The sequence below is a fragment of the Saimiri boliviensis genome, chromosome 9 (assembly GCF_048565385.1).
Source record: "Saimiri boliviensis isolate mSaiBol1 chromosome 9, mSaiBol1.pri, whole genome shotgun sequence".
NCBI lineage: Eukaryota > Metazoa > Chordata > Mammalia > Primates > Cebidae > Saimiri > Saimiri boliviensis.
The window spans coordinates 97,066,858-97,093,365 of NC_133457.1; the positions used below are offsets into that span (position 1 = coordinate 97,066,858).

General features: G+C 48.0%; 1 protein-coding gene and 2 pseudogenes across 3 annotated transcripts in view; 2 read left to right on the forward strand and 1 right to left on the reverse strand.

Annotated features, from left to right (window-relative positions):
- The window catches only part of COMMD7 (COMM domain containing 7), a 35,271-nt gene extending 8,763 nt beyond the window's left edge, over window positions 1–26,508 (reverse strand). The window contains exons 1-3 of one of the 3 annotated variants that reach the window (XM_039479716.2): window positions 26,300–26,508; window positions 9,733–9,783; window positions 9,534–9,636 (exon numbers count right to left, since the gene is read on the reverse strand). In XM_039479716.2, coding sequence (XP_039335650.1) covers window positions 9,534–9,636; window positions 9,733–9,783; window positions 26,300–26,383 — 238 coding nt within the window. In that variant the 5' untranslated portion in view covers window positions 26,384–26,508. Of the gene's footprint in view, window positions 1–9,533; window positions 9,637–9,732; window positions 9,787–26,299 lie in introns of all 3 variants that reach the window. The other 2 variants (XM_039479715.2, XM_039479717.2) reach the window with 2 other exon arrangements.
- Window positions 4,188–4,635, forward strand: LOC101031588 (glutathione peroxidase 1-like; annotated as a pseudogene).
- On the forward strand, window positions 14,542–15,004 carry LOC101032539 (large ribosomal subunit protein eL28 pseudogene; annotated as a pseudogene).

Genomic DNA, 26,508 nt, shown 5'->3' on the forward strand with positions numbered 1-26,508 from the left:
AAAAAAAAAGAGATCGAGACCATCCTGGTCAACACGGTGAAACCCCGTCTCTACTAAAAATACAAAAAATCAGCTGGGCATGGTGGCGCGTGCCTGTAATCCCAGCTACTCAAGAGGCTGAGGCAGGAGAACTGCCTGAACCCAGGAGGCGGAGGTTGCGGTGAGCTGAGATCGGGCCATTACACTCCAGCCTGGGTAACAAGAGCGAAACTCCGTCTCAAAAAAAGAGGGAAACAGTTTAAGGAACAAGGCCACAACAGTCAGCAAACAACGAAGCCAAGTGGTTTATAGGCCAGAGGGTCCCCAACACCAAGTTCTTTCTACCCCAGGTAGTTCTCAGAGGCCACCTTGGTGCTGCAGTACCAGGCAATGCCTCAACAGGTGCTGACCATGAAGGCAACGAAGCTGCAGGGACTGAAGAGCAAGCTCTCCATCCTGAAGTTAGCTTGGGAGGGCAAAGGCCGACCTGAAACATGGAATGGCACCATGCTAGGCCTCAAGCTCTTAACTTCTTTTTCAGCTTTTCCCTGTGGTGATTCCTTTGTCCTAGGCAAATGCCAGCACAAGAGAGACTTGCAACCTTTGACTCTATGTCAGATAGAATGAAAACTGTGTTGGGGCCTCTTGGAGGATGGGATTGAGGAGGGACAGTATTAGGAAAAATAATAAATGCATGCTGAGCTTAATACTTAGGTGATGGTTTGACAGGTACAGCAAACCATCATGGCACACTGTGTTAACAAACCTGCACACCCTGCACATGTACCCCAGAACTTATAAAAAAGAAGGAAAATTATGTAAACTCCAACAGCTGCAGTCAGCAGAACATGTTACATGGAGAGATTTAAGAACTTCCTTCTTTGGCCGGGCGCGGTGGCTCAAGCCTGTAATCCCAGCACTTTGGGAGGTCGAGGCGGGTGGATCACGAGGTCGAGAGATCGAGACCATCCTGGTCAACATGGTGAAACCTCGTCTCTACTAAAAATACAAAAAAATTGGCCGGGCACGGTGGCTCAAGCCTATAATCCCAGCACTTTGGGAGGCCGAGGCGGGTGGATCACAAGGTCGAGAGATCAAGACCATCCTGGTCAACATGGTGAAACCCCGTCTCTACTAAAGATACAAAAAATTAGCTGGGCATGGTGGCGCGTGCCTGTAATCCCAGCTACTCAGGAGGCTGAGGCAGGAGAATTGCCTGAACCCAGGAGGCGGAGGTTGCGGTGAGCCGAGATCGCGCCAGTGCACTCCAGCCTGGGTAACAAGAGCGAAACTCCGTCTCAAAAAAAAAAAAAAAAAAAGTCCACAGGCACCAATTTTCTTTTCTTTCTTTTTTGAGAAAGAGTTTCATTCTTGTTGCTGGAGTGCCATGGCACGATCTTGGCTCACTGCAACCTCCGCCTCCCAGGTACAAGTGATTCTCCTGTCTCAGCCTCCCAAGTACCTCGGATTACAGGCATGCACCACCATGCTTGGCTATTTTTTTTTTTATTCAGTAGAGACAGGGTTTCATCATGTTAGTCAGGCTGGTCTCAAACTCCTGACGGCAGGTTATCCAGCCGTCTCGGCCTTCCAAAGTGCTGGGATTACAGGCGTGCAGCACCAACGCGCCCAGCAACAGGCACCAATTTTCACCAGAACAGTTGCCTTAGACAAACCCTCAAAGCTGTCAAACAATATGAAGGGCAAAACAAAGGGAAGTGAGGCTGAGGATTTCAGTTTTGCCAAGAGGGTTGGAAAAACAGCAAATATTCTTCTTATTCAGTGTAAAAAGGGGAGCCCCAGAAATGGACACAGGCTTGGTGAAAACTCCTGGAGGAGGAAGCAGATGGGAAAAGATGGTCAGCTGCTTTCATCCAGTCATTACTGACCCCGAAGGCTAACCAGCTGAAGCCACCCTATGAGGCTCACAGAGAACAGAGGTCGCAGTCATACACGCACATTTACTAGGCACTGCCATGTCCCTGCACTGTGCTAGATGTTGGGAAACATCAAGGAACTGAACAGACAACAATCTCTGTCCTTATGAGGCTTCCATTCTACTGGCAGGAGAAAGATCACAGCAATAATGTAACACACAAGCCATAATAAAGGGTATAAGAAGGGACAAAGTGCCATGGAGAAAAACAGTGTGGTGGCATGAGGCAGGCAGTCTCGGGAAACTAGTTCAATGTTTGATTAAATACCACTTGTGACTATACTTCATTGCTGATTATTCTTTTGTGTGTTGTGTGTTGCTGGAAAGAACTCATTGGGGAGTGGGAAAGGGAGGTATCTCTTGTTCATCAAGTAAAATAAAATAAAATAAAATAAAATCAGCTACTGATCACCCACAGGGTCCAGATAGCTTGTTAAGGATTAAAATAAAAATAGGGCTGGGCATGGTGGCTGTAATTCCAGCACTTTGAGAAGCCAAGGCAGGCGGATCACCTGAAGGTCAGGAGTTTAAGACCAGCCTGGCCAACATGGTGAAACTCTGCCTCTACTAATAAGGCAAAAAACTGAGGCTGGGCGTGGCGACTCACACCTATAATCCCAGCACTTTGGGAGACCAAGGCAGTTCAATCATGAGGTCAGGAGATTGAAATCATCCTGGCCAACATGGTGAAATCGAGTCTCTACTAAAAATAGAAAAATTAGCCGGGCATGGTGGCATGCACCTGTAGTACCAGCTACTCAGGTGGCTGAGGCAGGAAAATCACTTGAATCCAGAAGGCAGAGTTTACAGTGAGGCAAGATCTAGACGCTGTACTCCAGCCTAGGTGACAGAGCAAGACTCCATCTCAAAAAAGTAAAAAATAGCCGGGCACATAAAATAGTGGTTTATGCCTGTAATCCCAGCACTTTGGGAGGCCGAGGCAGGCAGATCACATCAGGAGTTCAAGACCACCCTGAGCAACATGGTGAAACCCCAGCTCTACTAAAATTAGAAAAATTAGCCAGGTGTGATGGCGCACACCTGTAATCCTAGCTGCTCAGGAGGCTGAGGCAGGAGAATTGCTTGAACCCAGGAGGCAGAGGTTGCAGTGAGCCAAGATTGTGCCACTGCACTCCAGCCTGGGTGACAGAGCAAGACTCCATCTCAAAATAAATAAATAAATAAATTTTTAAATAGGCCAATTGTGGTGGCTCACTCCTGTAATCCCAGCACTTTGGGAGGCCGAGGTAGGCAGATCACAAGGTCAGAAATTTGAGACCAGCCTGGCCAACATGGTGAAACCCTGTCTTTACTAAAACTACAAAAATTACCTGGGTGTGGTGGCTATGCCTGTAATCCCAGCTACTCAGGAGGCTGAGGCAGGTCACTTGAACCCAGGAGGCAGAGGTTGCCTTTAGCCGAGATCATGCCACTGCACTGCAGCCTGGGCTCAGAGCGAAACTCCGTCTCAAAAAATAAAAATAAGTGGGCCGGGCGCGGTGGCTCAAGCCTGTAATCCCAGCACTTTGGGAGGCCGAGGCGGGTGGATCACGAGGTCAAGAGATCGAGACCATCCCGGTCAACATGGTGAAACCCCGTCTCTACTAAAAATACAAAAAAATTAGCTGGGCATGGTGGCGCGTGCCTGTAATCCCAGCTACTCAGGAGGCTGAGGCAGGAGAATTGCCTGAACCCAGGAGGCGGAGGTTGCGGTGAGCCGAGATCGCGCCATTGCACTCCAGCCTGGGTAACAAGAGCGAAACTCCGTCTCAAAAAAATAAATAAATAAATAAATATAAATAAATAAACAAATCGGCCTGGCGCAGTGGCTTACGCCTGTAACCCCGGCACTTTGAGAGGCCAAGGCGGGCAAATGATGAGGTCAGGAAATCAAGACCATCCTGGCCAACATGGTGAAACCCCGTCTCTACTAAAATACAAAAAATTAGCCAGGCGTTGTGGCGCTCGCGCCTGTAGTCCCTGCTATTCAGGAGGCTGAGGCAGGGGAATCTCTTGAACCCAGGAGGCGGAGGTTGCAGTGAACCGAGGTTATGCCACTGCACTCCAGCCCCGCAACAGAGCAAGACTCCTCTCAAAAAATTATAACAGAGCTGTGCCACGTGTGCTGCTCCGTGAGCGGCGGCGGAGGCGTCCCAGTTGGTGTACGCCCTCTTGGCGCTCCCCATGGCCGGCGGGGAGCCTGTAAGTCTAAGCTCCCTGCGGGGCAAGGCGCTGCTTATCAAGAATGTGGCGTCCTTCTGAGGCACCACGGTCCGGGACTACACCCAGATGAACGAGCTGCAGCGGCGCCTTGGGCCCAGTGACCTGGTGGTGCTCGGCTTCCCGTGCAACCAGTTTGGGCATCAGGAGAACGCCAAGAATGAAGAGATTCTGAATTCCCTGAAGTATGTCTGACCTGGTGGTGGGTTCGAGCTCAACTTCTCGCTCTTCGGGAAGCGCGAGGTCAACGGTGCAAGGTTGCACCCTCTTTTCGCCTTCCTGCGGAGGCCCTGCCAACGCCCAGCAACGACTCCACGGCACTCATGACCGACCTGGTCTCCAGTGTCTCTGGTGTGTCACAACAATGTTGCCTGGAACGTCAAGAAGTTCCTGGATGGCCCTACCGGTGCCCCCGTGCACAGGTACAGCTGGGCTTCCAGACCATTGACATCGAGGCTGACATTCAAGCCCTGTTGTCCCAACAGTCCAGCCATGCTTAGGGTGCCCCTCCTACCCCAACTGCCTGGCAGTTGTAGCGCTGCTCTCCGGGGGGTTTTCATCTATGAGGGTGTTTCCTCTAAACCTACAAGGAGGAACACCTGATCCTCCAGAACATAACCCCTCGAGATGAGCGCTAGTCCTGTCCATCCCAGTCTCTCTGCTAGAACAAGGCAAGTTTCCCCACTAATAAAAGTACTGGGTGTCAGCCAAAAAAATGATAAAAATAATTTTTAAATTAATTAATCAAAAATAAATAAGTTAATTAAAAACAGGCTTAAATAGGGGCCCCACTGCTAAGTTATCTATAATCTCGGCTAGGGAATAACACATAACAATAATGACAATCATAATAGCGGCAGCGGTGCACCATGACTTAGTGAAGTGAGCATCTTATTACACTTATTATCTTTATCCTTATAACAAAAGTATGAGTCTACTATTAGTTCTCAGGTACCATTAGGTCTCAGAGCTGAACAGGCACAGGAGAGCCACACAGAAGCCACGTGCTGGACTGGAGTCCTATCTAAATCCTGATGGAACCCACCCAAACAAAATGCAGGAGACAATGGAAAATAACTACTGACTTTGTCTTTTCCTTTTAGATACGATAATAGCATCATAGTTTGATAACGGGGAAATTCCTTTTATCTTTTGGAGATAGATAACTAGATATTCAGGAATAAAATAATACATCTTATACTGCCTTTAACATAATCCAGTTTGCACTGGACATGTTGCCCATACCTGTAATTCCAGCTACTCAGGAGCCTGAGGCAGGAGGACTGCTTGAGGCCAGGAGTCAGAGACCAGCCCAAGCAACACAGCAAGATCCCCACATCTCTAAAACTAAACTATACTACAGTCATCCAGTTCAGAGAGCAGTGAGGAGCCATGAGTGGGGTACACATGAATCAATCTGGCCATGGGTTAGTAACTTTTGAAGGGTTTTCTTTGGTTTGTTTTCAGAGACAAGGTCTTGCTCTGTTGTGCAAACTGGAGTCCAGTGGTGCAATCATGGCTCACTGCAGCCTGGACTCCTGGGCTCAAGGGAACTTCTTGCCTCAGCCTCTGAAGTAGTTGAGACGACAGGTAAGTAGTTGGGACTACAGGTGTGCACCACCATGCTGTTAAATTTATTTATTTATTTAGAGACAGACAGAGTCTCACTCTGTTGCCCTGGCTGGAGTGCAGTGATGTAATCTTGGCTCACTGCAACCTCTGCCTCCCATGTTCAAGCGATTTTCATGCCTCATCCTCCCAAGCAACTGGGATTACAGGCGTGTGCCACCATACCTGGCTAATTTTTGTAATTTTTTTTTTTTTTTGAGATAGAGTTTCTCTCTTGTTCCCCAGGCAGGAGTGCAATGGCACGATCTCGGCTCACCGCAACCTCTGCCTCCTGGGTTCAGGCAATTCTCCTGCCTCAGCCTCCTGAGTAGCTGGGATTACAGGCACGCGCCACCATGCCCAGCTAATTTTTTGTATTTTTAGTAGAGACGGGGTTTCACCATGTTGGCCAGGATGGTCTCGATCTCTTGACCTCATAATCCACCCATCTCGGCCTCCCAAAGTGCTGGGATTACAAGTTTGAGCCACCGCACCCGGCTAATTTTTGTATTTTTAGTAGAGACAGGGTTTTGTCATGTTGGCCAGGCTGGTCTCAAACTCCTGGCCTCAAGTGATCCACCTGCCTTGGCCTTCCAAGGTGCTGAGATTACAGGCGTGAGCCACCATACTAGCCAATTTTTTTTATTTTTTATAGAGGTAGAGGTTATGTTGCCCAGGCTGTTCTTAAACTCCTGGCCTTAAGAGATTCTCCCTCTTTCACCTCCCTAAGTGCTGGGATTACAGGCATGAGTCATCGTGTCTGGCTGAAGTCAGGTGTTTTAAAGAATTATATACTAAATAGTACAAGAAAAAAAAATATTTAGGCTGGTTCAAAGGTAGTGAGTTATCTCAATTGATTGTTCATAGTCAGTTACAGATCGAACTCCTTCTTCTACTCTTTCCCCCTTCTCACTTCTGCACTTGACTAGTCTTACAAAAAAAAAATTTTTTTTTGGCCAGGTGCGGTGGCTCAAGCCTGTAATCCCAGTACTTTGGGAGGCCGAGGCAGGTGGATCATGAGGTCGAGAGATCGAGACCATCCTGGTCAACACGGTGAAACCCCGTCTCTACTAAAAATACAAAAAATTAGCTGGGCATGATGGCACATGCCTGTAATCCCAGCTACTCAGGAGGCTGAGGCAGGAGAATCGCTTGAACCCAGGAGGCGGAGGTTGCGGTGAGCCAAGATCGCGCCATTGCACTCCAGCCTGGGTAACAAGAGCAAAACTCCGTCTCAAAAAAAAAAAAAGAAAATGTATTCCTCTATTAAAAAGACTTTGGCCAGGCTCGGTGGCTCACACCTGTAATCCCAACACTTTGGGAGGCTGAGGCAGGCAGATCACAAGGTCAGGAGTTTGACACCAGCCTGGCCAACATGATAAAACCTTGTCTCTACTAAAAATACAAAAATTAGCCAAGCATGGTGGTGGGTTCCTATAGTCCCAGCTACTAAGGAGGCTGAGGCAGGAGAATCACTTGACCCCAGGAGGCAGAGGTTGCAGTGAGCCAGGATTGCACCACTGCACCCAGTGGTGCAGGGTGGGTGCAGTGGCCCATGCCTGTAATCCCAGCACTTTGGGAGGCTGAGGTGGTTGGATCACCTAAGGTCGGGAGATTGAGAGCAGCCTGATCAACACAGTGAAACCTCATCCCAGCCAGGCGCAGTGGCTCATGCCTGTAATCCAAGCACTTTGGAGTCCAAGGCGGGCAGATCACCTGAGGTCGGGAGTTCAAGACCAGCCTGACCAACATGGTGAAAACCAGTCATAAAAAAAAAAAGAAAGAAAGAAAAAAAAGAAACCTCATCTCTACTAACAATACAAAAGTTAACTGGGCATGGTGGTGGGCGCCTGTAATCCCAGCTACCTGGGAGGCTGAGGCAGGAGAATCACTTGAATGCAGGAGAGGAAGGTTGCGGAGAGCTAAGATCACACCATTGCACTTCAGCCTGGGCAACAAGAGTGAAACTCCAACTAAAAAAAAAAAAAAGACTTCAAATTCTTATCGAGCCATGAGAGCAAAGGTGGCAAGAATTACAAAAAAAGAGGATCAGAAAATTTCAAAGTTGAAAAATCTCTAGAATGTTCTTGTTTAAGCCCCCAGAACCTCAGGAGCACAATACAGGACAAAAGGAAGAAATTTCACTAAGATACAGGAAAGTACCAAACAGGAGCAAACAAATTAAGGCCTCAACTTCTAATACACTTGAAGTGAAGCTGGGCATTGTGGCTTATACCTGTAATCCCAACACTTTGGGAGGCCAAGTCAGGGGGACAGCTTGAGCTAGAAGTTTTAGACCAGCCTGGGTAACAGAGAGACTCTGTCTCTACACACAAAAAGCATTAGCCAGGCAGGGTGGTGCATACCTGTGGTACCAGCTACTTGGGGAGTTGAGGCAGGAAGATCACCTGAGCCTAGGAGTCTGAGGCTGAAGTGAGCTATGATTGCACCACTGTATTCCAGCTTGGGCAACACAGCAAGATCCTGTCTCAAAAAAAAAAAAAAGGCTGGGCGCGGTGGCTCAGCCTGTAATCCCAGCACTTTGGGAGGCTGAGGCGGGTGGATCACGAGGTCGAGAGATCGAGACCATCCTGGTCAACATAGTGAAACCCCGTCTCTACTAAAAATACAAAAAACTAACTGGGCGTGGTGGCGCGTGCCTGTAATCCCAGCTACTCAGGAGGCTGAGGCAGGAGAATTGCCTGAGCCCAGGAGGCAGAGGTTGCAGTGAGCCGAGATCGCACCCTTGCATTCCAGCCTGGGTAACAAGAGCGAAACTCCGTCTCAAAAAAAAAAAAAAAAAGAAAAGAAATTGAGAATAAGCATTTGGAACCTTTTATAGCAATTTCACAATGTTCTTTGAATCTCATAATTTTTTAAAATGAAGCTTTTTTTTTTTTTTTTTTTTTTTTTTGAGATGGAGTTTCGCTCTCGTTACCCAGGCTGGAATGCAAGGGCGCGATCTCGGCTCACCGCAACCTCCGCCTCCTGGGTTCAGGCAATTCTCCTGCCTCAGCCTCCTGAGTAGCTGGGATTACAGGCACGTGCCACCATGCCCAGCTAATTTTTTGTATTTTTAGTAGAGACGGGGTTTCACCATGTTGACCGGGATGGTCTCGATCTCTCGACCTCATGATCCACCCGCCTCAGCCTCCCAAAGTGCTGGGATTACAGGCTTAAGCCACTGCGCCCGGCTTCTTTTTTTTTTTTTTTTTTTGAGATGGAGTTTCACTCTTGTTACCCAGGCTGGAGTGCAATGGCGCGATCTCGGCTCACCGCAACCTCCGCCTCCTGGGTTCAGGCAATTCTCCTGCCTCAGCCTCCTGAGTAGCTGGGATTACAGGCATGTGCCACCATGCCCAGCTAATTTTTCGTATTTTTAGTAGAGACGGGGTTTCACCATGTTGACCAGGATGGTCTCGATCTCTTGACCTCGTGATCCACCCGCCTCGGCCTCCCAAAGTGCTGGGATTACAGGCTTGAGCCACCGCGCCCGGCCCCTTATTCTCAATTTCTATACTTATTGTAGAAAGGACCAGAGGACACTCTGGGGACAGAACCGAGGAAGCAGACTGAACTTTTGAGGCATGCTGTGCCACAGGGCATTTGCTATTCCACTATACTCTGTTAACCTGTTACCTGGGCTCCTCCTGAGACAGAGTCCCACCCATATCTGGCTCATTACCAAATGCTCTGGCTCCATCCCAGGAGCATGCTTCAAAGACTCCATAGACTAAAGGAATGTTCAAGGTAGTATCTCTGGCCACAGCTGATAAGAGAGGTTACTCACCATTTGGAACCAGGAGGAGGCTTTTCATGATGCTTCTGAGCGAGCCAAGACTGATCTGATTGGTGGTGGCAAATTCAGAGAGCTGAGCCAGAAACCTTTCCACCTGCAGAGGGGGAACAGTGAAAAACCCAGGCCTTCACTTTCTAAACATCTCAGGGAACATGGGCCCACTCTCCCTAACATAAAATGCTTTATTTACCTCTTTTGGCTCAGTTAGGAAGTGGAAAAGCACTTCTGTTAGGGCTGAGAACTGCTGTGAAGAAAATAACACAGAACATCAGTACAATTTCTACTCCTAGGTCAGCATGCCCCACCCCAGGCAACTGTAGAGCCTTGAGAGGGAAGAATAGTAACAGCCAGGTGTTATGCCTGCTCTGATGATTTTACAGCTACAAACGTTCACAAGACCCACCACCAGTGTCAATATACCTGTGTCACTACATCGTCTGAAAAACATGTTTATTGGGATACTTGGGAAACATCTATTGAGAGATTGTGGGCCGGGCGCGGTGGCTCAAGCCTGTAATCCCAGCACTTTGGGAGGCCGAGGCGGGTGGATCACGAGGTCAAGAGATCGAGACCATCCTGGTCAACATGGTGAAACCCCGTCTCTACTAAAAATACAAAAAATTAGCTGGGCATGGTGGCGCGTGCCTGTAATCCCAGCTACTCAGGAGGCTGAGGCAGGAGAATTGCCTGAACCCAGGAGGCAGAGGTTGCGGTGAGCCGAGATCGCGCCATTGCAATCCAGCCTGGGTAACAAGAGCGAAACTCCGCCTCAAAAAAAAAAAAAAAAAAAAAGAGAGAGATTGTGAGCATATGCACCCAGGTACACATATATATCTCTAGGACACAGACACAGACACACACATGCACAAAGGGGAAATCACCAGAAAATTAAAAGCGGTTACCACTTTGGATTATTTTAATTTTCTTCCGTTTTGCCTAGCCGTATTTTCTTTCTTTCTTTCCTTTTTTTTTCTCAGACAGAGTCTTTCTGTTGCCCAGGCTGTAGTGCAGTGATGCAATGTCGGCTCACTGCAATCTCTGCCTCCTGGGTTCAAGCGATTCTCCTGCCTCAGCCTCCCAAGTAGTTGGCATTACAGGTGCCCGCCACCACACCTGGCTAATTTTTGTATTTTTAGTAGAGATAGGGTTTCACCATGTTGGCCAGGCTGCTCTTGAGCTCCTGACCTCAAGTGATCTGCCTGCCTCGGCCTCCCAAAGTGCTGGGATTACAGGCATGAGCTACTGGCCTCTTCCTCTTCTTATAAGGGCCCTAGGCCAGGCGAGGTGGCTCAGGCCTATAATCCAAGCTACTCAAGAAGCTGAGGCAAAAAAATTGTTTGAACCCAGAAGGCACAGGTTGCAGTGAGCCAAGGTTGTGCCACTGTACTCCAGCCTGGGCGACAGAGCGAGACTCCATTTCAAAAATAATAACTGTAAAAAAACCCAGTGTGTATGGCATAGTGGGAAAAACCAGGATGCCAGAGTTTAAAAGACCCAGATGAATCAGTGCTCTACCATTGACTACTCTTGTAAATTTAATCAAGTCATTTAGCCTCTGTCCCAGTCCCTACAAGGAAAACAAAGGTGATAATATAAGACCTACCTTCCAGTACTAACAGTGACACATGCAGAGCCTCTAGTACAGCACCAGGCTGGAAGCTAAACAAATGCTAGCTACAATTAAGAGCCATAATTACAGTCACTATGAAATTTGATCCACCTTCTAGAAGCAATACATAAAAAAAAATATATAGGCAGATACTTCTGCTTGAAACCCACAAACCTGCATGTGTCATATGTTAAATGCACCCATCCCTTCTGCTGTGACACATTAAATTCTACACATCTGTCAGGACTCTGTATTACTTTATTCTAAAATGTATTCTATTTTATTTTATTTATTTATTTTTTTTGAGACGGAGTTTCGCTCTTGTTACCCAGGCTGGAGTGCAATGGCGCGATCTCGGCTCACCGCAACCTCCGCCTCCTGGGTTCAGGCAATTCTCCTGCCTCAGCCTCCTGAGTAGCTGGGATTATAGGCACGTACCACCATGCCCAGCTAATTTTTTTTTTGTATTTTTAGTAGAGACGGGGTTTCACCATATTGACCAGGTTGGTCTCGATCTCTCGACCTTGTGATCCACCCGCCTCGGCCTCCCAAAGTGCTGGGATTACAGGCTTGAGCCACCGCGCCCGGCCAGATGTATTCTATTTTAAAATATAAAACCAAACTGGGTGCGGTGGCTCATGCCTGTAATCCCAGCACTCTGGGAGCCCAAGGTAAGAGGATTGCTTGAGGCCACGAGTTTCAGACCAGCTTGGGCAATATAGTGAGAACCTGTCTGTGCAAAACAATTCAAAAATTAGCCAGGCTGCGCTGGGCGCGGTGGCTCAAGCCTGTAATCCCAGCACTTTGGGAGGCCGAGGCAGGTGGATCACGAGGTCAAGAGATCGAGACCATCCTGGTCAACATGGTGAAACCCCGTCTCTACTAAAAGTGCAAAAAATTAGCTGGGCATGGTGGCACGTGCCTGTAATCCCAGCTACTCAGGAGGCTGAGGCAGGAGAATTGCCTGAGCCCAGGAGGCGGAGGTTGCGGTGAGCTGAGATCGCGCCATTGCACTTCAGCCTGGGTAACAAGGGCAAAACTCCGTCTCAAAAAAAAAAAAAAAAAAAAAAAAATTAGCCAGGCAAAGTGGCATGCTCCTGTAGTCCTAGCTACTCAGGAGGCTGAGGCAGGAGGATTGCTTGAGCCCAGGAGTTCTAAGCTAGTGAGTTATGATCATGCCACTGATCTCCAGCCTGGGTGAGAGAACGAGATCCTACCTCAAAAAAATGAAATTAAAAAATAAAAAAATGAGACAGATGTGGTGGTATGCACCTGTAGTTCTAACTACTGAGGCTAAGGTAGGAGGATTGCTTGAGCCCAGGAGCTCAAGGCTGCAGACAACTTATGACTACACCACTGCAATCCAGCCTGAACAACAATGCAAGAATGTGTTATTGATCTCTCATCCCTATCTCTGCCTTCCCTCATCCCTATCTCAGCCTCCTTATCCTCCAAAGCCCTGCCAAGAAATGCTGATACGCCCAACAAGATCAGGATCAACACCCAGATCCTCAACTTCTGAGGCTCCCCTCTGAAAACTCGCCTGAGGCCACCTAGAATTTTCAACCCTGATAAGGAACACAAGCATCTCTTAGAAGGTTTCTTGTATGGTGTTGCAGCTTCACAGCAACTTAAATATTGTAAGTGCACAGTAAGGATTTGTTGAATAAATCTTTCCTAAATAACCCCTCACCATGCGTTGCCTTTGCAATTTGCATAGGTGCCTCCCCCTGGAATGCTCACCCACCCATGACTATTTATGCATTCATCTCAAAATCTTAATGATTCTCCCCAGTAAACATAGGAAGAGATGCACAGGGTCATTCCAGCCTGGAGTAATGCAAATCAGTAAAACCAGAAGATACTATTTTTCACGTATCAGATCTGCAAACACAAAAGTTTGACTAGGACATCAGTGCTGGTGAAAATACAAGGAAGCAGACAGGCTTCTGTATGACTGATGAGAGGATACACTGGGGTGACCTTTCTAGAGGGCAGTTTCACAATGTGCATCTAATTTTTATTTTTCTGAGGCAGATTCTGGCTCTGTCACCCAGACTGGAGTACAGTGGCGCAATCCTGGCTTACTGGAGCCTCCAACCTCTTGAGCTCAAAGCAATACTCCTGCCTCAGTCCCTTGAGTAGCTGGGATTACAGGCATATGCCACTACATCCACAACTGGGCTAATTTTTAAAAATATTTTGTACAGATAGGGTCTCACCATGTTGCCCCAGCTCGTCTGGAACTCCAGGGCTCAAGCAATCCTCCTGCCTCAGCCTCCCTAAGAGCTGGGATTACAGGCATGAGCCACCACATGCAGCCAGCATCTAATGTTTAAATGATTATATCCCTCAACCTAGTAATTCCATTCCATGAAGTATATCCTTCAGGTATGTTCCAAAAAGTAAACATCTTGGCAAGTTACAGTGGCTCATGCCTGTAATGCCAGCACTCTGGGAGGCTGAGGCAGGCGGATCGCTTGAGCCCAGAAGACCAGCATTATGTTCAGGCTGTTAACATGGTGAGAGCCTATCTCTACAATTCATAATACATTTAAATTTAAAAAGAAAAAAGAAGGTCGGATGCATGGCTCACACCTGTAATCCCAGCACTTTGGGAGGCTGAAGTGGGTGGATCATCTGAGGTCAGGAGTTTGAGACCAGCCTGGCCAACATGGCAAAACCTCGCCTCTACTAAAAATACAAAAATTATCTTTAGGCCGGGCGCGGTGGCTCAAGCCTGTAATCCCAGCACTTTGGGAGGCCGAGGCGGGTGGATCACGAAGTCAAGAGATCGAGACCATCCTGGTCAACATAGTGAAACCCCGTCTCTATTAAAAATACCAAAAATTAGGCCGGGCGCGGTGGCTCAAGCCTGTAATCCCAGCACTTTGGGAGGCCGAGGCGGGTGGATCACGAGGTCGAGAGATCGAGACCATCCTGGTCAACATGGTGAAACCCCGTCTCTACTAAAGGTGCAAAAAATTAGCTGGGCATGGTGGCGTGTGCCTGTAATCCCAGCTACTTAGGAGGCTGAGGCAGGAGAATTGCCTGAGCCCAGGAGGCGGAGGTTGCGGTGAGCCGAGATCGCGCCATTGCACTCCAGCCTGGGTAACAAGAGCGAAACTCCGTCTCAAAAAAAAAAAAAAAAAAAAAAATACCAAAAATTAGCTGGGCGTGGTGGCACGTGCCTGTAAACCCAGCTACTCAGGAGGCTGAGGCAGGAGAATTGCTTGAACCCAGGAGGCCAGAGGCTGCGGTGAGCCGAGATCGCACCATTGCACTCCAGCCTGGGTAACAAGAGCGAAACTCCATCTCAAAAATAAATAAATAAATAAATAAATAAAATTATCTTTGTGTCAGGACGCCCCTGCGAGGGGAGCCGCCGTCATGTCTGCGAATCTGCAATGTATCGTCGTGCCGAACTGCTCCAGTTTCCTGATCAAGAGGGACAAGCAGACAGACCTACAGTGCCGAGCCCAATCACTTGAAGGCCCACTCCTACAAGGGGCTGATTCACCGCAAGACTGTGGGCATGGAGACGGCAACTGACTACAAAGGTGTCGTGGTGGTCAAGAAGCGGAGATCCAGCCAGCAGAAGCCTGCCGCCTCCAACGTGCAGACCACCATCAACAAGAATGCTTGCACCATGCTCAGCAGCATCAGATACATGATCTGCAAGAACAAGTACTGCCCCGACTTGCGCATGGCAGCGGTCCACAGGGTCAGCGCCATCTTGCGCAGCCAGAAGCCTGTGATGGTGAAGACAAAGTGGACTCGCCCCACCAAGAGCTCCTGAGCCCCCTGACCCCAAGCAATGAAGAGTCAGCTGGCTTTCTCACCCAAAAATAAATACATTAACTTAAATAAAATAAAATAAATTAGCTGGACATGGTGGCGGGCACCTGAAATCCCAGGAGAATCGCTTGAACTCGGGAGGCAGAGGTGGCAGTGAGCTGAGACTGTACCACTGCACCCTAGTTTGGGATACTAAGACTCCATCTCAAAAAAAAAAAAAAAAAAAGCTGGGTGTAGTAGTTCACGCCTGTAATCCCAACATTTTAGGAGGCTCGAGACCATCCTGGCCAACATGGTGAAACCCAGTCTCTACCAAATATACAAAAATTAGCTGGGCGTGGCAGCACACAGGTAGTAGTCCCAGCTACTGTGGAGGCTGAGGCAGGAGAATCACTTGAACCTGGGAGGTGGAGGTTGGAGGTTGCAGTGAGCCAAGATGGAACCGTTGCGCTCCAGCCTAGCAACAAAGTGAGACTAGGTCTCAAAAAAAAAAAAAAAAAAGCAATAGATCTGTTTGTATTGAACGGCGAAAATAGCCAGAATACCTTGTTCTTTTTTTGAGACGGAGTTTCGCTCTTGTTGCCCAGGTTGGAGTGCAATGGTGCAATCTCGGCTCACCGCAACCTCCGCCTTCTGGGTTCAAGCAATTCTCCTGCCTCAGCCTCCCGAGTAGCTGGGATTACAGGCGTACGCCACCATGCCCAGCTAATTTTTGTATTTTTAGTAGAGACGGGGTTTCACCATGTTGACCAGGATGGTCTTGATCTCTTGACCTCGTGATTCACCCGCTTCGGCCTCCCAAAGTGCTGGGATTACAGGCGTGAGCCACCACGCCGGCGTTCATTTTTTTTTTAAGCAAAATGAACATAAAGTACATACAGAATGATCTTTTTCTATATATATATATATGTATATATATATGTGTATATATATATATGTATGTGTATATATATATGTGTATATATATGTGTATATATATATACACACACATATATATATATACATACATATATATATATATATATACATACATATATATATATATATATAAAATTCAAAGCCGGAAATGGGAGAATCACTTGAGCCCAGGTATTCAAACTCACCGTGGACAACATAGTGAGACCTCATCTCTAAAATATAAAAACAAGGCTGGGCATGGCAGCTCATGCCTGTGATCCCAGTACTTTTGGAGGCCGAGGAGGGCAGATCACCTGATGTCAAGAGTTCGAGACAAGCCTGGCCAATGTAGTGAAACTCTGTTTCTACTAAAAATAAACAATTAGCTGGGTGTGGTAGCATGTGCCTGTAGTTCCAGCTACTCGAGAGGCTGAGGCAGGAGAATTGCTTGAACCCGGGAGTCAGAGGTTGCAATGAGACAAGATCATATCACTGCAGTTCAGCCTGGGCAACCTAGTGACACTCCATCTCAAAAAAATAATAATAATAAAAATAAGAAAACATGGCCAGGTATAGTGGATTACACCTGTAATCCCAGCACTCTGGGAGGCGAGGAAGGTGGATCACCTGAGGTCAGGAGTTCAAGACCAGCCTGGCCAACATGGCGAAACCTCATTCTACTAAAAATACAAAAAATTAGCCAGGCATGGTGGTGGGTGCCTGTCATCCCAGCCACTTGGGAGGCTGAGGCAGGAGAATTGCTTGCTTAATCCCAAGAGGCAGAGGTTGCAGTGAGCTGAGATTATGTTATTGGACTCCAGCCTAGGCAACACAGCAAGACTCTGTCTCAAAAAAAAAAAGAAAGAAAAAAGAAAAAAAGGAAACATTAAAAAATTTAAAGGATACCCACATATGTGCTGGCAAATAGCCTTTTTCTCTATAAAAATAAGTTAGAACCTATTTTTTGTTTGTTTTTTGGAACAGAGTCTCCCTGTGTCACCCAGGCTGGAATACGGCTCCACGACTCATTGCAATCACGGCTCACTGCAACCTCTGTCTCATGGATTCAAGTGATTTTCATGCCTCAGCCTCCTGAGTAGCTGGGATTACAAGCATGTACTACCATGCCTGGCTAATTTCTGTATTTTTAGTGGAGACAGGGTTTCACTATATTGGCCAGGCTGGTCTTAAGACTCTTGGCTTCAAGTGATCCACCTGCCTCAGCTTCCAAAAAGTAAATGTTTTGGCAAGTCACAGTGGCTCATGCCTGTTGGATTACAGGTGTGAGCCACCAAGCTCACCGTAAAAAAACTATTAAAATGATTTCGAGAGATAAGAAAAATAAACATTTTTTTTTTTTTTTTTTTTTTTGAGATGGAGTTTCGCTCTTGTTACCCAGGCTGGAGTGCAATGGCGCGATCTCGGCTCACCTCAACCTCCGCCTCCTGGGTTCAGGCAATTCTCTTGTCTCAGCCTCCTGAGTAGCTGTGATTACAGGCACGCGCCACCATGCCCAGCTAATTTTTTGTACTTTTAGTAGAGACAGGGTTTCACCATGTTGACCAGGATGGTCTCGATCTCTTGACCTCGTGATCCACCCGCCTCGGCCTCCCAAAGTGCTGGGATTACAGGCGTGAGCCACCGTGCCCGGCCAAACATTTTATTTTTAAGAGATGGGGTCAGGCCGGGCGTGGTGGCTCAAGCCTGTAATCCCAGCACTTTGGGAGGCCGAGGCGGGTGGATCACGAGGTCATGAGATCGAGACCATCCTGGTCAACATGGTGAAACCCTGTCTCTACTAAAAATACAAAAAATTAGCTGGGCATGGTGGCGCGTGCCTGTAATCCCAGCTACTCAGGAGGCTGAGACAGGAGAATTGCCTGAACCCAGGAGGCGGAGGTTGCGGTGAGCCGAGATTGCGCCATTGCACTCCAGCCTGGGTAACAAGAGCGAAACTCTGTCTCAAAAAAAAAAAAAAAAAAGAGACGGGGTCTCACTCTGACTCAGGCTGGAGTACAGTGAGGTGATCTACATAGTTCAATGCATCTTCCAACTCCTGGGTTCCTGCCTCAGCCTCCTGGGTTGCTCTGGAATTAGACATGCTGCACCATACCCAGCTTATTTCACTTCGATATCTTTGTATACTATTTGAATTTCCTGTCTGTTACTTTTATTTCCAGCTAGGTGAGAGGACTGTGGATTACTTGCTTGTCTTCTCCTTTGTATTTTTCTGAGTTTACTCTAATTCTATAATATTCACTTTAAATCCTGCCTATTCTCAGACTTCACATTACCTAGGACTGGCCATGGGCATCAGAGGGCACATCTATGGGCAATTTGGTGCTGTCTGCTTCTTCATTTTATGACCTGCTGTAGAAGATCACAACTTCCCCAGGACAAAAGGCCATGACCATCAAATCTTCCTTAGCCCCACCAAGTTTAGTGGCTATTTGGTTTATGGTAGGCATTCAGGTAAATACCCACTGAATGAGCAATAAATGGTAATGCCAACATTCACACAATGATTCATTTATTCCTTGAGGCCTACACTTCAGACTACAAAATAAATTTAGCTAATCGAGTGGGTACTTGGAGAAGTCTGCTTATCCAACAAAAGACAGGAAAATGGCCCAAATGACGCATAAGTTGCTTATCAAGAGAAAGGTTTCTGTATTAACAATAAAGGTTAAAAAAAAAAAAAACAATAAAGGTAATGGTTTAGAATATGTTCCAAGGTTAGAAAATGAGTCAATTCTGGGGCCCATCGCTCATATCTATAATCCCAGCACTTTGGGAAGCCACGGTGGGTGGATCACTTGAGCCCGTAAGTTCTAGACCAGCCTGAACAACATGGCAAAACCCTATCTCTTCAAAAAACACAAAAATTAGCCAGAGGTGGGTGCCATGGCTCATGCCTGTAATCCTAACAGTTTAGGAGGCCGAGGCTGGTGGATCATCTAAGGTCAGGAGTTCAAGACCAGCCTAACCAATATGGTGAAACCCCGTCTCTACTAAAAATACAAAAAAATTAGCCGGGCCTGGGGGCGGCACCTATAATACCAGCTACTCAAGAGGCTGAGACAGGAGAATCGCTTGAACCTGGGAGATGGAGGCTGCAGTGAGCCGAGACGGTGCCATTGCACTTGGGCCTGGGCAACACAGCAAGACTGTCTCAAAAAAAAAAAAAATTAAGCTAGGCATAGTGGCACATGCCTATAGTCCCAGCTTCTAAAAAGGCTGAGGTAGGAGGATCAGTTGAGCCTGGGAGGTCGAGGCTGTGCTCCAGCCTCAGTGACAGAGCAAGACCCTGTCTCAAATTAAAAAATAAAAATAAAAGAAATAAAAGAAGTAAATTCTGGGTGCAATGGCTCACACTTGTAGTCCCAGCACTTTGGGAGGCTGAGGTGGAGGGATCCCTTGAGGCCAAGAGCACCAGACCAACCTAGGCAACATACAGAGACACCCGTTACTATAAAAAAATTTTTCAAAATAGGCCAGGCTGGGTGGATCACACCTACAATCCCAGCACTTTGGAAGGCTGAGGTTGGGGGATCACTTGAGGTGAGGAATTCAAGACCATCCTGGCCAACATGGTGAAACCCTGTCTTTAAAATTAATTAATTAATTAAAAATAAAATATTAGCCTGGTGTGGTAGCATGTGTTTGTGGTTCTAGCTACTCAGAAGGCTGAGGCAGGAGAACTGCTTGAGCCCTGGAGTTCAAGACTGCAGAGCCATTATTGTGCCACTGCTCTCCAGCCTTGGTGACAGAGTGAGATCTTGTCTCATAAAAAAAAAGAAAAAGAGCCGGGCGCGGTGGCTCAAGCCTGTAATCCCAGCACTTTGGGAGGCCGAGGCGGGTGGATCACGAGGTCGAGAGATCGAGACCATCCTGGTCAACATGGTGAAACCCCGTCTCTACTAAAAATACAAAAATTAGCTGGGCATGGTGGCGTGTGCCTGTAATCCCAGCTACTCAGGAGGCTGAGGCAGGAGAATTGCCTGAACCCAGGAGGCGGAGGTTGCGGTGAGCCGAGATCGTGCCATTGCACTCCAGCTTGGGTAACAAGAGTGAAACTCCATCTCAAAAAAAAAAAAAGAAAAAGAGCCGGGCGCAGTGGCTCAAGCCTGTAATCCCAGCACTTTGGGAGGCCGAGGCGGGTGGATCACAAGGTCAAGAGATCGAGACCATCCTGGTCAACATGGTGAAACCCCATCTCTACTAAAAATACAAAAAAGTAGCTGGGCATGGTGGCATATGCTTGTAATCCAAGCTACTCAGGAGGCTGAGGCAGGAGAATTGCCTGAACCCAGGAGGCGGAGGTTGCGGTGAGCCGAGATCGCGCCATTGCACTCCAGCCTGGGTAACAAGAGTGAAACTCTGTCTCAAAAAAAAAAAAAAAAAAGAAGAAGAAGAAGAAAGAAAGAAAAGAAAATGAGTCAAGTGCTGCCCTCAAAGGAAGTGGTTTGTATTTTCTACGAATACCAAGCTGTAGGTAATTTTATAGATCATACAATCCGGTATCTTAAAAAACAAACAAAAAAAACCCAACTTTGTTAGTAGCAGAATCTGTTTTTATTCTCCAAATGGATATCTTCCAGAGGACACTGATACATTAACAAGTAAAAGATAAGCTACCTCCACAGGCTTTGAGGCCAAATACTCAATCCTAAATTCCTGGTTCTTCCACTTCCTGGCTGCCTGACCTTATTTATTTATTTTATTGAGATAGGGTCTCATTTTCTCACCCAGGCTAGAGTGCAAAGCCAAGGTCATAGCTCACTGCAGCCTCAAACTTCTAGGCTTAAGGGATTTTCCTGCCTCAGCCACTTAAGTAGCTAGAACTACAGGCACACACAACCGCTCTCAGCTAATTTTTTTTTTTTTTTTTTTTGAGACAGTTTCACTCTTGTTACCCAGGCTGGAGTGCAATGGCGCGATCTCGGCTCACCGCAACCTCCGCCTCCTGGGTTCAGGCAATTCTCCTGCCTCAGCCTCCTGAGTAGCTGGGATTACAGGCACGTGCTACCATGCCCAGCTAATTTTTTTTGTATTTTTAGTAGAGACGGGGCTTCACCATGTTGACCAGGACGGTCTCAATCTCCTGACCTCGTGATCCACCTGCCTCAGCCTCCCAAAGTGCTGGGATTACAGGCTTGAGCCACCGTGCCCGGCCTTTTTTTTTTTGAGACAGAGTCTCACTCTGTCATCACACTGGAGTGCAGTGGCGCAATCTCGGCTCACTGCAACCTCTGCCTCCTGGGTTCAGGCAATTCTCCTGCCTGGGCCTCCCAAGTAGCTGAGATTACAGGCAACTAATTTTTGTATTTTTAGTAGAGACAGGGTTTCACCATCTTGGCCAGACTGGTCTTAAACTCCTGACCTCGTGATCCACCCACCTCAGCCTCCCAAAGCTGTGGGATTACAGGGGTTTGCCACTGTGCCCAGCCTCAGCTAATTTTAAAAAATGTTTTTTTAGAGATGGAGTCTTGCTATGTTGCCCAGGCTAGTCTTGAACTCCTGGCCTCAAGTGATCCCTACCACCTCTGCCTCCCAAAGTGCAGTGATTATAGGCATGGGCCACCTTGCCTGGTCTTCTACCTAATTTTATTGATTTGACTGATTTGAGACAGAGTCTTGGTCTGTTCCCTGGGCTGGAATGCAGTGGTGTAATCAAACCTCACTGCAGCCTCCAATTTCTAACTCAAGTGATCCTCCAACCTAAGCCGCTCGAGTAGCTGAGACTAAGGGTATGTGCCACAATGCCTCGATAATTTTTTGTCTTATTGTAGACATGGAGTCTTGCTTTGTTGCCTAGGCTGGTCTTGAACTCCTGTCTGCATGACTTTATACAGGTCAATGTATTACCGTGACCCATCTTTCTTACCCGTAAAATGGGAATAATAATGGCGCCTCCCTTTCAGGGTTGTATGCATAAAACATTTAAAATGGGCCGGGCGCAGTGGCTCAAGCCTGTAATCCCAGCACTTTGGGAGGCCGAGGTGGGTAGATCACGAGGTCAAGAGATCGAGACCATCCTGGTCAACATGGTGAAACCCTGTCTCTATTAAAAATACAAAAAAGTAGCTGGGTGTGGTGGCACATGCCTGTAATCCGAGCTACTCAGGAGGCTGAGGCAGGAGAATTGCCTGAACCCAGGAGGCGGAGGTTGCTGTGAGCTGAGATCGCGCCATTGCACTCCAGCCTGGGTAACAAGAGTGAAACTCCATCTCAAAAAAAAAAAAACCAAAAAACAAAACAAAACAAAAAAAAAAACATTTAAAATGGTGCCTGGCCACATGGTGCATGCTCAGTATATTAATATCATATAACAGCTATGTTTATTTAACTGCTCTGTGATTCAGTTTCTTCATCTGTAAAATGTGAATAATAATAATAAGTGACCGGGCGTGGTGGCTCACACCTGTAATCCCAGCACTTTGGGAGGCCGAGGCGGGTGGATCACGAGGTCAAGAGATCGAGACCATCCTGGTCAACAAGGTGAAACCCTGTCTCTACTAAAAATACAAAAAATTAGCTGGGCATGGTTGTGCGTGCCTGTAATCCCAGCTACTCAGGAGGCTGAGGCAGGAGAATTGCCTGAACCCAGGAGGCGGAGGTTGCGGTGAGCCGAGATCGCGCCATTGCACTCCAGCCTGGGTAACAAGAGTGAAACTCCATCTCAAAAAAATAAATAAATAAATAAATAAATAAATAAATAAAATAATAATAATAATAATAATAATAGCCGGGTGCGGTGGCTCAAGCCTGAAATCCCAGCACTTTGGGAGGCCGAGGCGGGTGGATCACGAGGTCGAGAGATCGAGACCATCCTGGTCAACATGGTGAAACCCCGTCTCTACTAAAAATACAAAAAATAAGCTGGACATGGTGGCGCATGCCTGTAATCCCAGCTACTCAGGAGGCTGAGGCAGAAGAATTGCTTGAACCCAGGAGGCGGAGGTTGCGGTGAGCCAAGATCGCGCCATTGCACTCCAGTCTGGGTAACAAGAGTGAAACTCCGTCTCAAAAAATAATAATAATAATAATAATAATAATAAGTGGCAGCCAGGCACAATGGCTCACACCTGTAATCCCAGCACTTTAGAAGGCCAAGGTGGGTAGATCACGAGGTCGGGAGCTCGAGACCAGCCTGGCCAGCATGGTAAAACCCCGTCTCTATTAATACAAAAATAGCCGGGCGCGGTGGCTCAAGCCTGTAATCCCAGCACTTTGGGAGGCCGAGGCGGGTGGATCACGAGGTCAAGAGATCGAGACCATCCTGGTCAACATGGTGAAACCCCGTCTCTACTAAAAGTGCAAAAAATTAGCTGGGCATGGTGGCACGTGCCTGTAATCCCAGCTACTCAGGAGGCTGAGGCAGGAGACTCGCCTGAACCTTGGAGGCGGAGGTTGCAATGAGCGAGCTGAGGTCTCACCATTGCACTCCGGCCTGGGCAACAGAGGGAGACTCCATCTCAAAAAAATAATAATAATAATTAAAAATAATAATAAGGGCCGGGCATGGTGGCTCAAGCCTGTAATTCCAGCACTTTGGGAGGCCGAGACGGGTGGATCACGAGGTCAAGAGATCGAGACCATCCTGGTCAACATGGTGAAACCCCGTCTCTACTAAAAATACAAAAAAATTAGCTGGACATGGTGGCGTGTGCCTGTAATCCCAGCTACTCAGGAGGCTGAGGCAGGAGAATTGCCTGAACCCAGGAGGCGGAGGTTGCGGTGAGCCGAGATCCCGCCATTGCACTCCAGCCTGGGTAACAAGAGCGAAACTCCGTCTCAAAAAAAAAAAAAAATAAATAATAATAATAATAATAATAAGTGGCTGGACGCGGTGGCTCATGCCTGTAATTCCATCACTTTGGGAGGCCAAGGTAGATTACCAGAGACCATGAATTCAAGACAAGCCTGGACAACAGAGGGAGACCCCGTCACTACTAAAAATACAAAAAAATTAGCCGGGCCTGGTGGTGGCCGCCTGTAATTCCAGTTACTCGGGAAGCTAAGGCAGGAGAGTCACTTGAAACTGGGAGGCAGAGGTTACAGTGAGCTGAGATCGTGCCACTGTACACCAGCCCGGGCAACAGTACGAGACTCCATCTCAAAAAATAAAAATAAAAAGGTTTAGCACATAGAGTGATGTCTAGTACATAATATTTGATAATGATAATAAATGACTATGTTACTAATTTATATATTTACTATACTTATCATTAGTTTAGAATACATCCCTACTTTATTTTTAAAAAAAAACAAACTGTAAAATAGCCTCAGGCATGTCCTTTGGGAGGTATTCCAGAAGAAGGCATTGCTATCATAGGTGATGACAGCTCCAAGTGTGTTACTGCCCCTGAAGACTTTCCAGTGGGACAAGACATAGAGGTAGAAGACAGTGACACTGATGATCCTGACCCTGTATAGGCCTAGACTACCATGTATGTCAGCTAGGCATGATGGCGCGTGCCTGTAGTCCCAGCTCGGGAGGCTGAGGCAGGAGAATTGCCTGAACCCAGGAGGCGGAGGTTGCGGTGAGCCGAGATCACGCCATTGCACTCCAGCCTGGGTAACAAGAGCGAAACTCCGTCTCAAAAAAAAAAAGTACTCTAGGTGTATTATTTTTCATCTTTTATAGTGTATTTGTACTGTACCTTTTCTGTTTAGATTTGTCTAAACACACAAATATTGGTGGGGCCCAGTGGCTCATGCCTGTAATCCCTGTACTTTGGGAGGCTGATGGATAACCTGAGGTCTGGAGTTCGAGACCAGCCTGACCAATATGGTGAAACCCCATCTCTAATAAAAATACAAAAATTAGCCGGGTATGGTGGCATGTGCCTGTAATCCCAGTTACTAGGGAGGGTGAGACAGAGAATTGCTTGAACCCAGGAGGTAGAGGTTGCAGTGAGCTGAGATTGAGCCACTACACTCCAGCCTGGGTGACAGAAAGAGACTCCGTCTCAAAAAAAAAAAAAAAAAAAAAAAAAAAAAAAATTAATTTCCATTTCTGTTTAATTTTGTTTTGTTTTGTTTTGTTTTTGTTTTTTGAGATGGAGTTTCGCTCTTGTTACCCAGGCTGGAGTGCAATGGCGCGATCTCGGCTCACCGCAACCTCCGCCTCCTGGGTTCAGGCAATTCTCCTGCCTCAGCCTCCTGAGTAGCTGGGATTACAGGCACGCACCACCATGCCCAGCTAATTTTTTGTATTTTTAGTAGAGACGGGGTTTCACCATGTTGACCAGGATGGTCTCGATCTCATGACCTCGTTATCCACCCGTCTCGGCCTCCGAAAGTGCTGGGATTACAGGCTTGAGCCACCGTGCCCGGCCTTCTGTTTGATTTTTAAATGTGGCTACTACAAAATGGAAAGTTAGAAATGTGGCTTGCAATTTTTTTCTATTGCATAGCTCAAGCTTAGAGCCTTCCTGTCATTATAAGTGATAAGTTTGGTTTTCATCCTGCAGACAGCACTACTGTGTGGGAAGTTGTGGGGGGTTCGGAGATGAAAGAGACGGCCCCTACCTCCTGAGAAGTGACAACCTAGTGGGGGAAATAGATCTATCTTCCCAGTAGGGGTGAGAAGTGTCATTTTCACCTATTTATTTCAGCTGCCTTGGCGGTATGAAAGGGGCATCCCAACCAGCACAGAAGCAGGACGCCTCCAAGGCTGCCTTGGCAGGCACCTGCAGCCTGAATCGGAAGAAAAAGGCTTTGCCAGCTCCCCCACCATCAAGGATGGGGACCCCCACTGTGCATAGTGTATCCGGTTTCTTTCCATGTGAATCCCAGGGACTCCCCTTAACTGAGGGGGTGGAGGGTGTCATCAGCCTTGCCCCAGACCCAGTCCCTCAGGCCCACAGGGCCCGATCGGGAACTGGCTATTACTGACACTCAACGTCACACTGAGCTGTAAGACAGCAGCCCAGGCCGGGCTTCCCTGGGCCCCCTCGAATTCTCGAGCCTTCCCGCTACCCTCAGGCTTCCTCGGCTTCCCTGCCAAACATGTATCTCCCTTTGGAACCCACCGCGCCCCCAAACTCCCCAAGCCCTTAGTCTGTTCCTTCAGTTCCTCAAACTCCTTCAACGTCATCTCGACTCCCCTCCGTCCCTCTTCTACCACCCCAAAAGCTCTCCTCGGCCCCAGATCCCCGCAGAAGTCCCGTAGTTCCATCTCTGGGACCCCACAAACCCCTTCGGAACCATCAGCTGGCACTTAGGCCTCCGGAGATCCCTTGGCTCTCGAGTTATCACCATCACTCACCTCAGACCCCAGCTCCCCTTAGCCTCGCCCCGAACCCACCTCACACACCCAAAACGACTAGACGCCGCTCGGTCTAGTCTCCCCCAACTCCCACCACCCCAAGACGCCCTGGGCCCCCCAGGCCCCGCTCCCGGAATCCCCTGGGCCCAGCGCCCCACACCCGGCCGCCGGGCCCACCTGCGCGTCCAGCTGGTTCAGCTGCTGCATGTCGCCGCCCACGGCCTCGGGCACTGGGTCCTGCGTGCAGTGCAGGCGACCCATGGCCTGCTCCCGGCCCCGCCAGCCCCGCCGCTGCCGCCGCCGCCGCCGCCGCCCTGCTCAGCTTCCTCCGCAGCCGCCGGAGGAGGAAGTGCATCCGCAACCGCACTTTCGCCACGGCCGCCGCC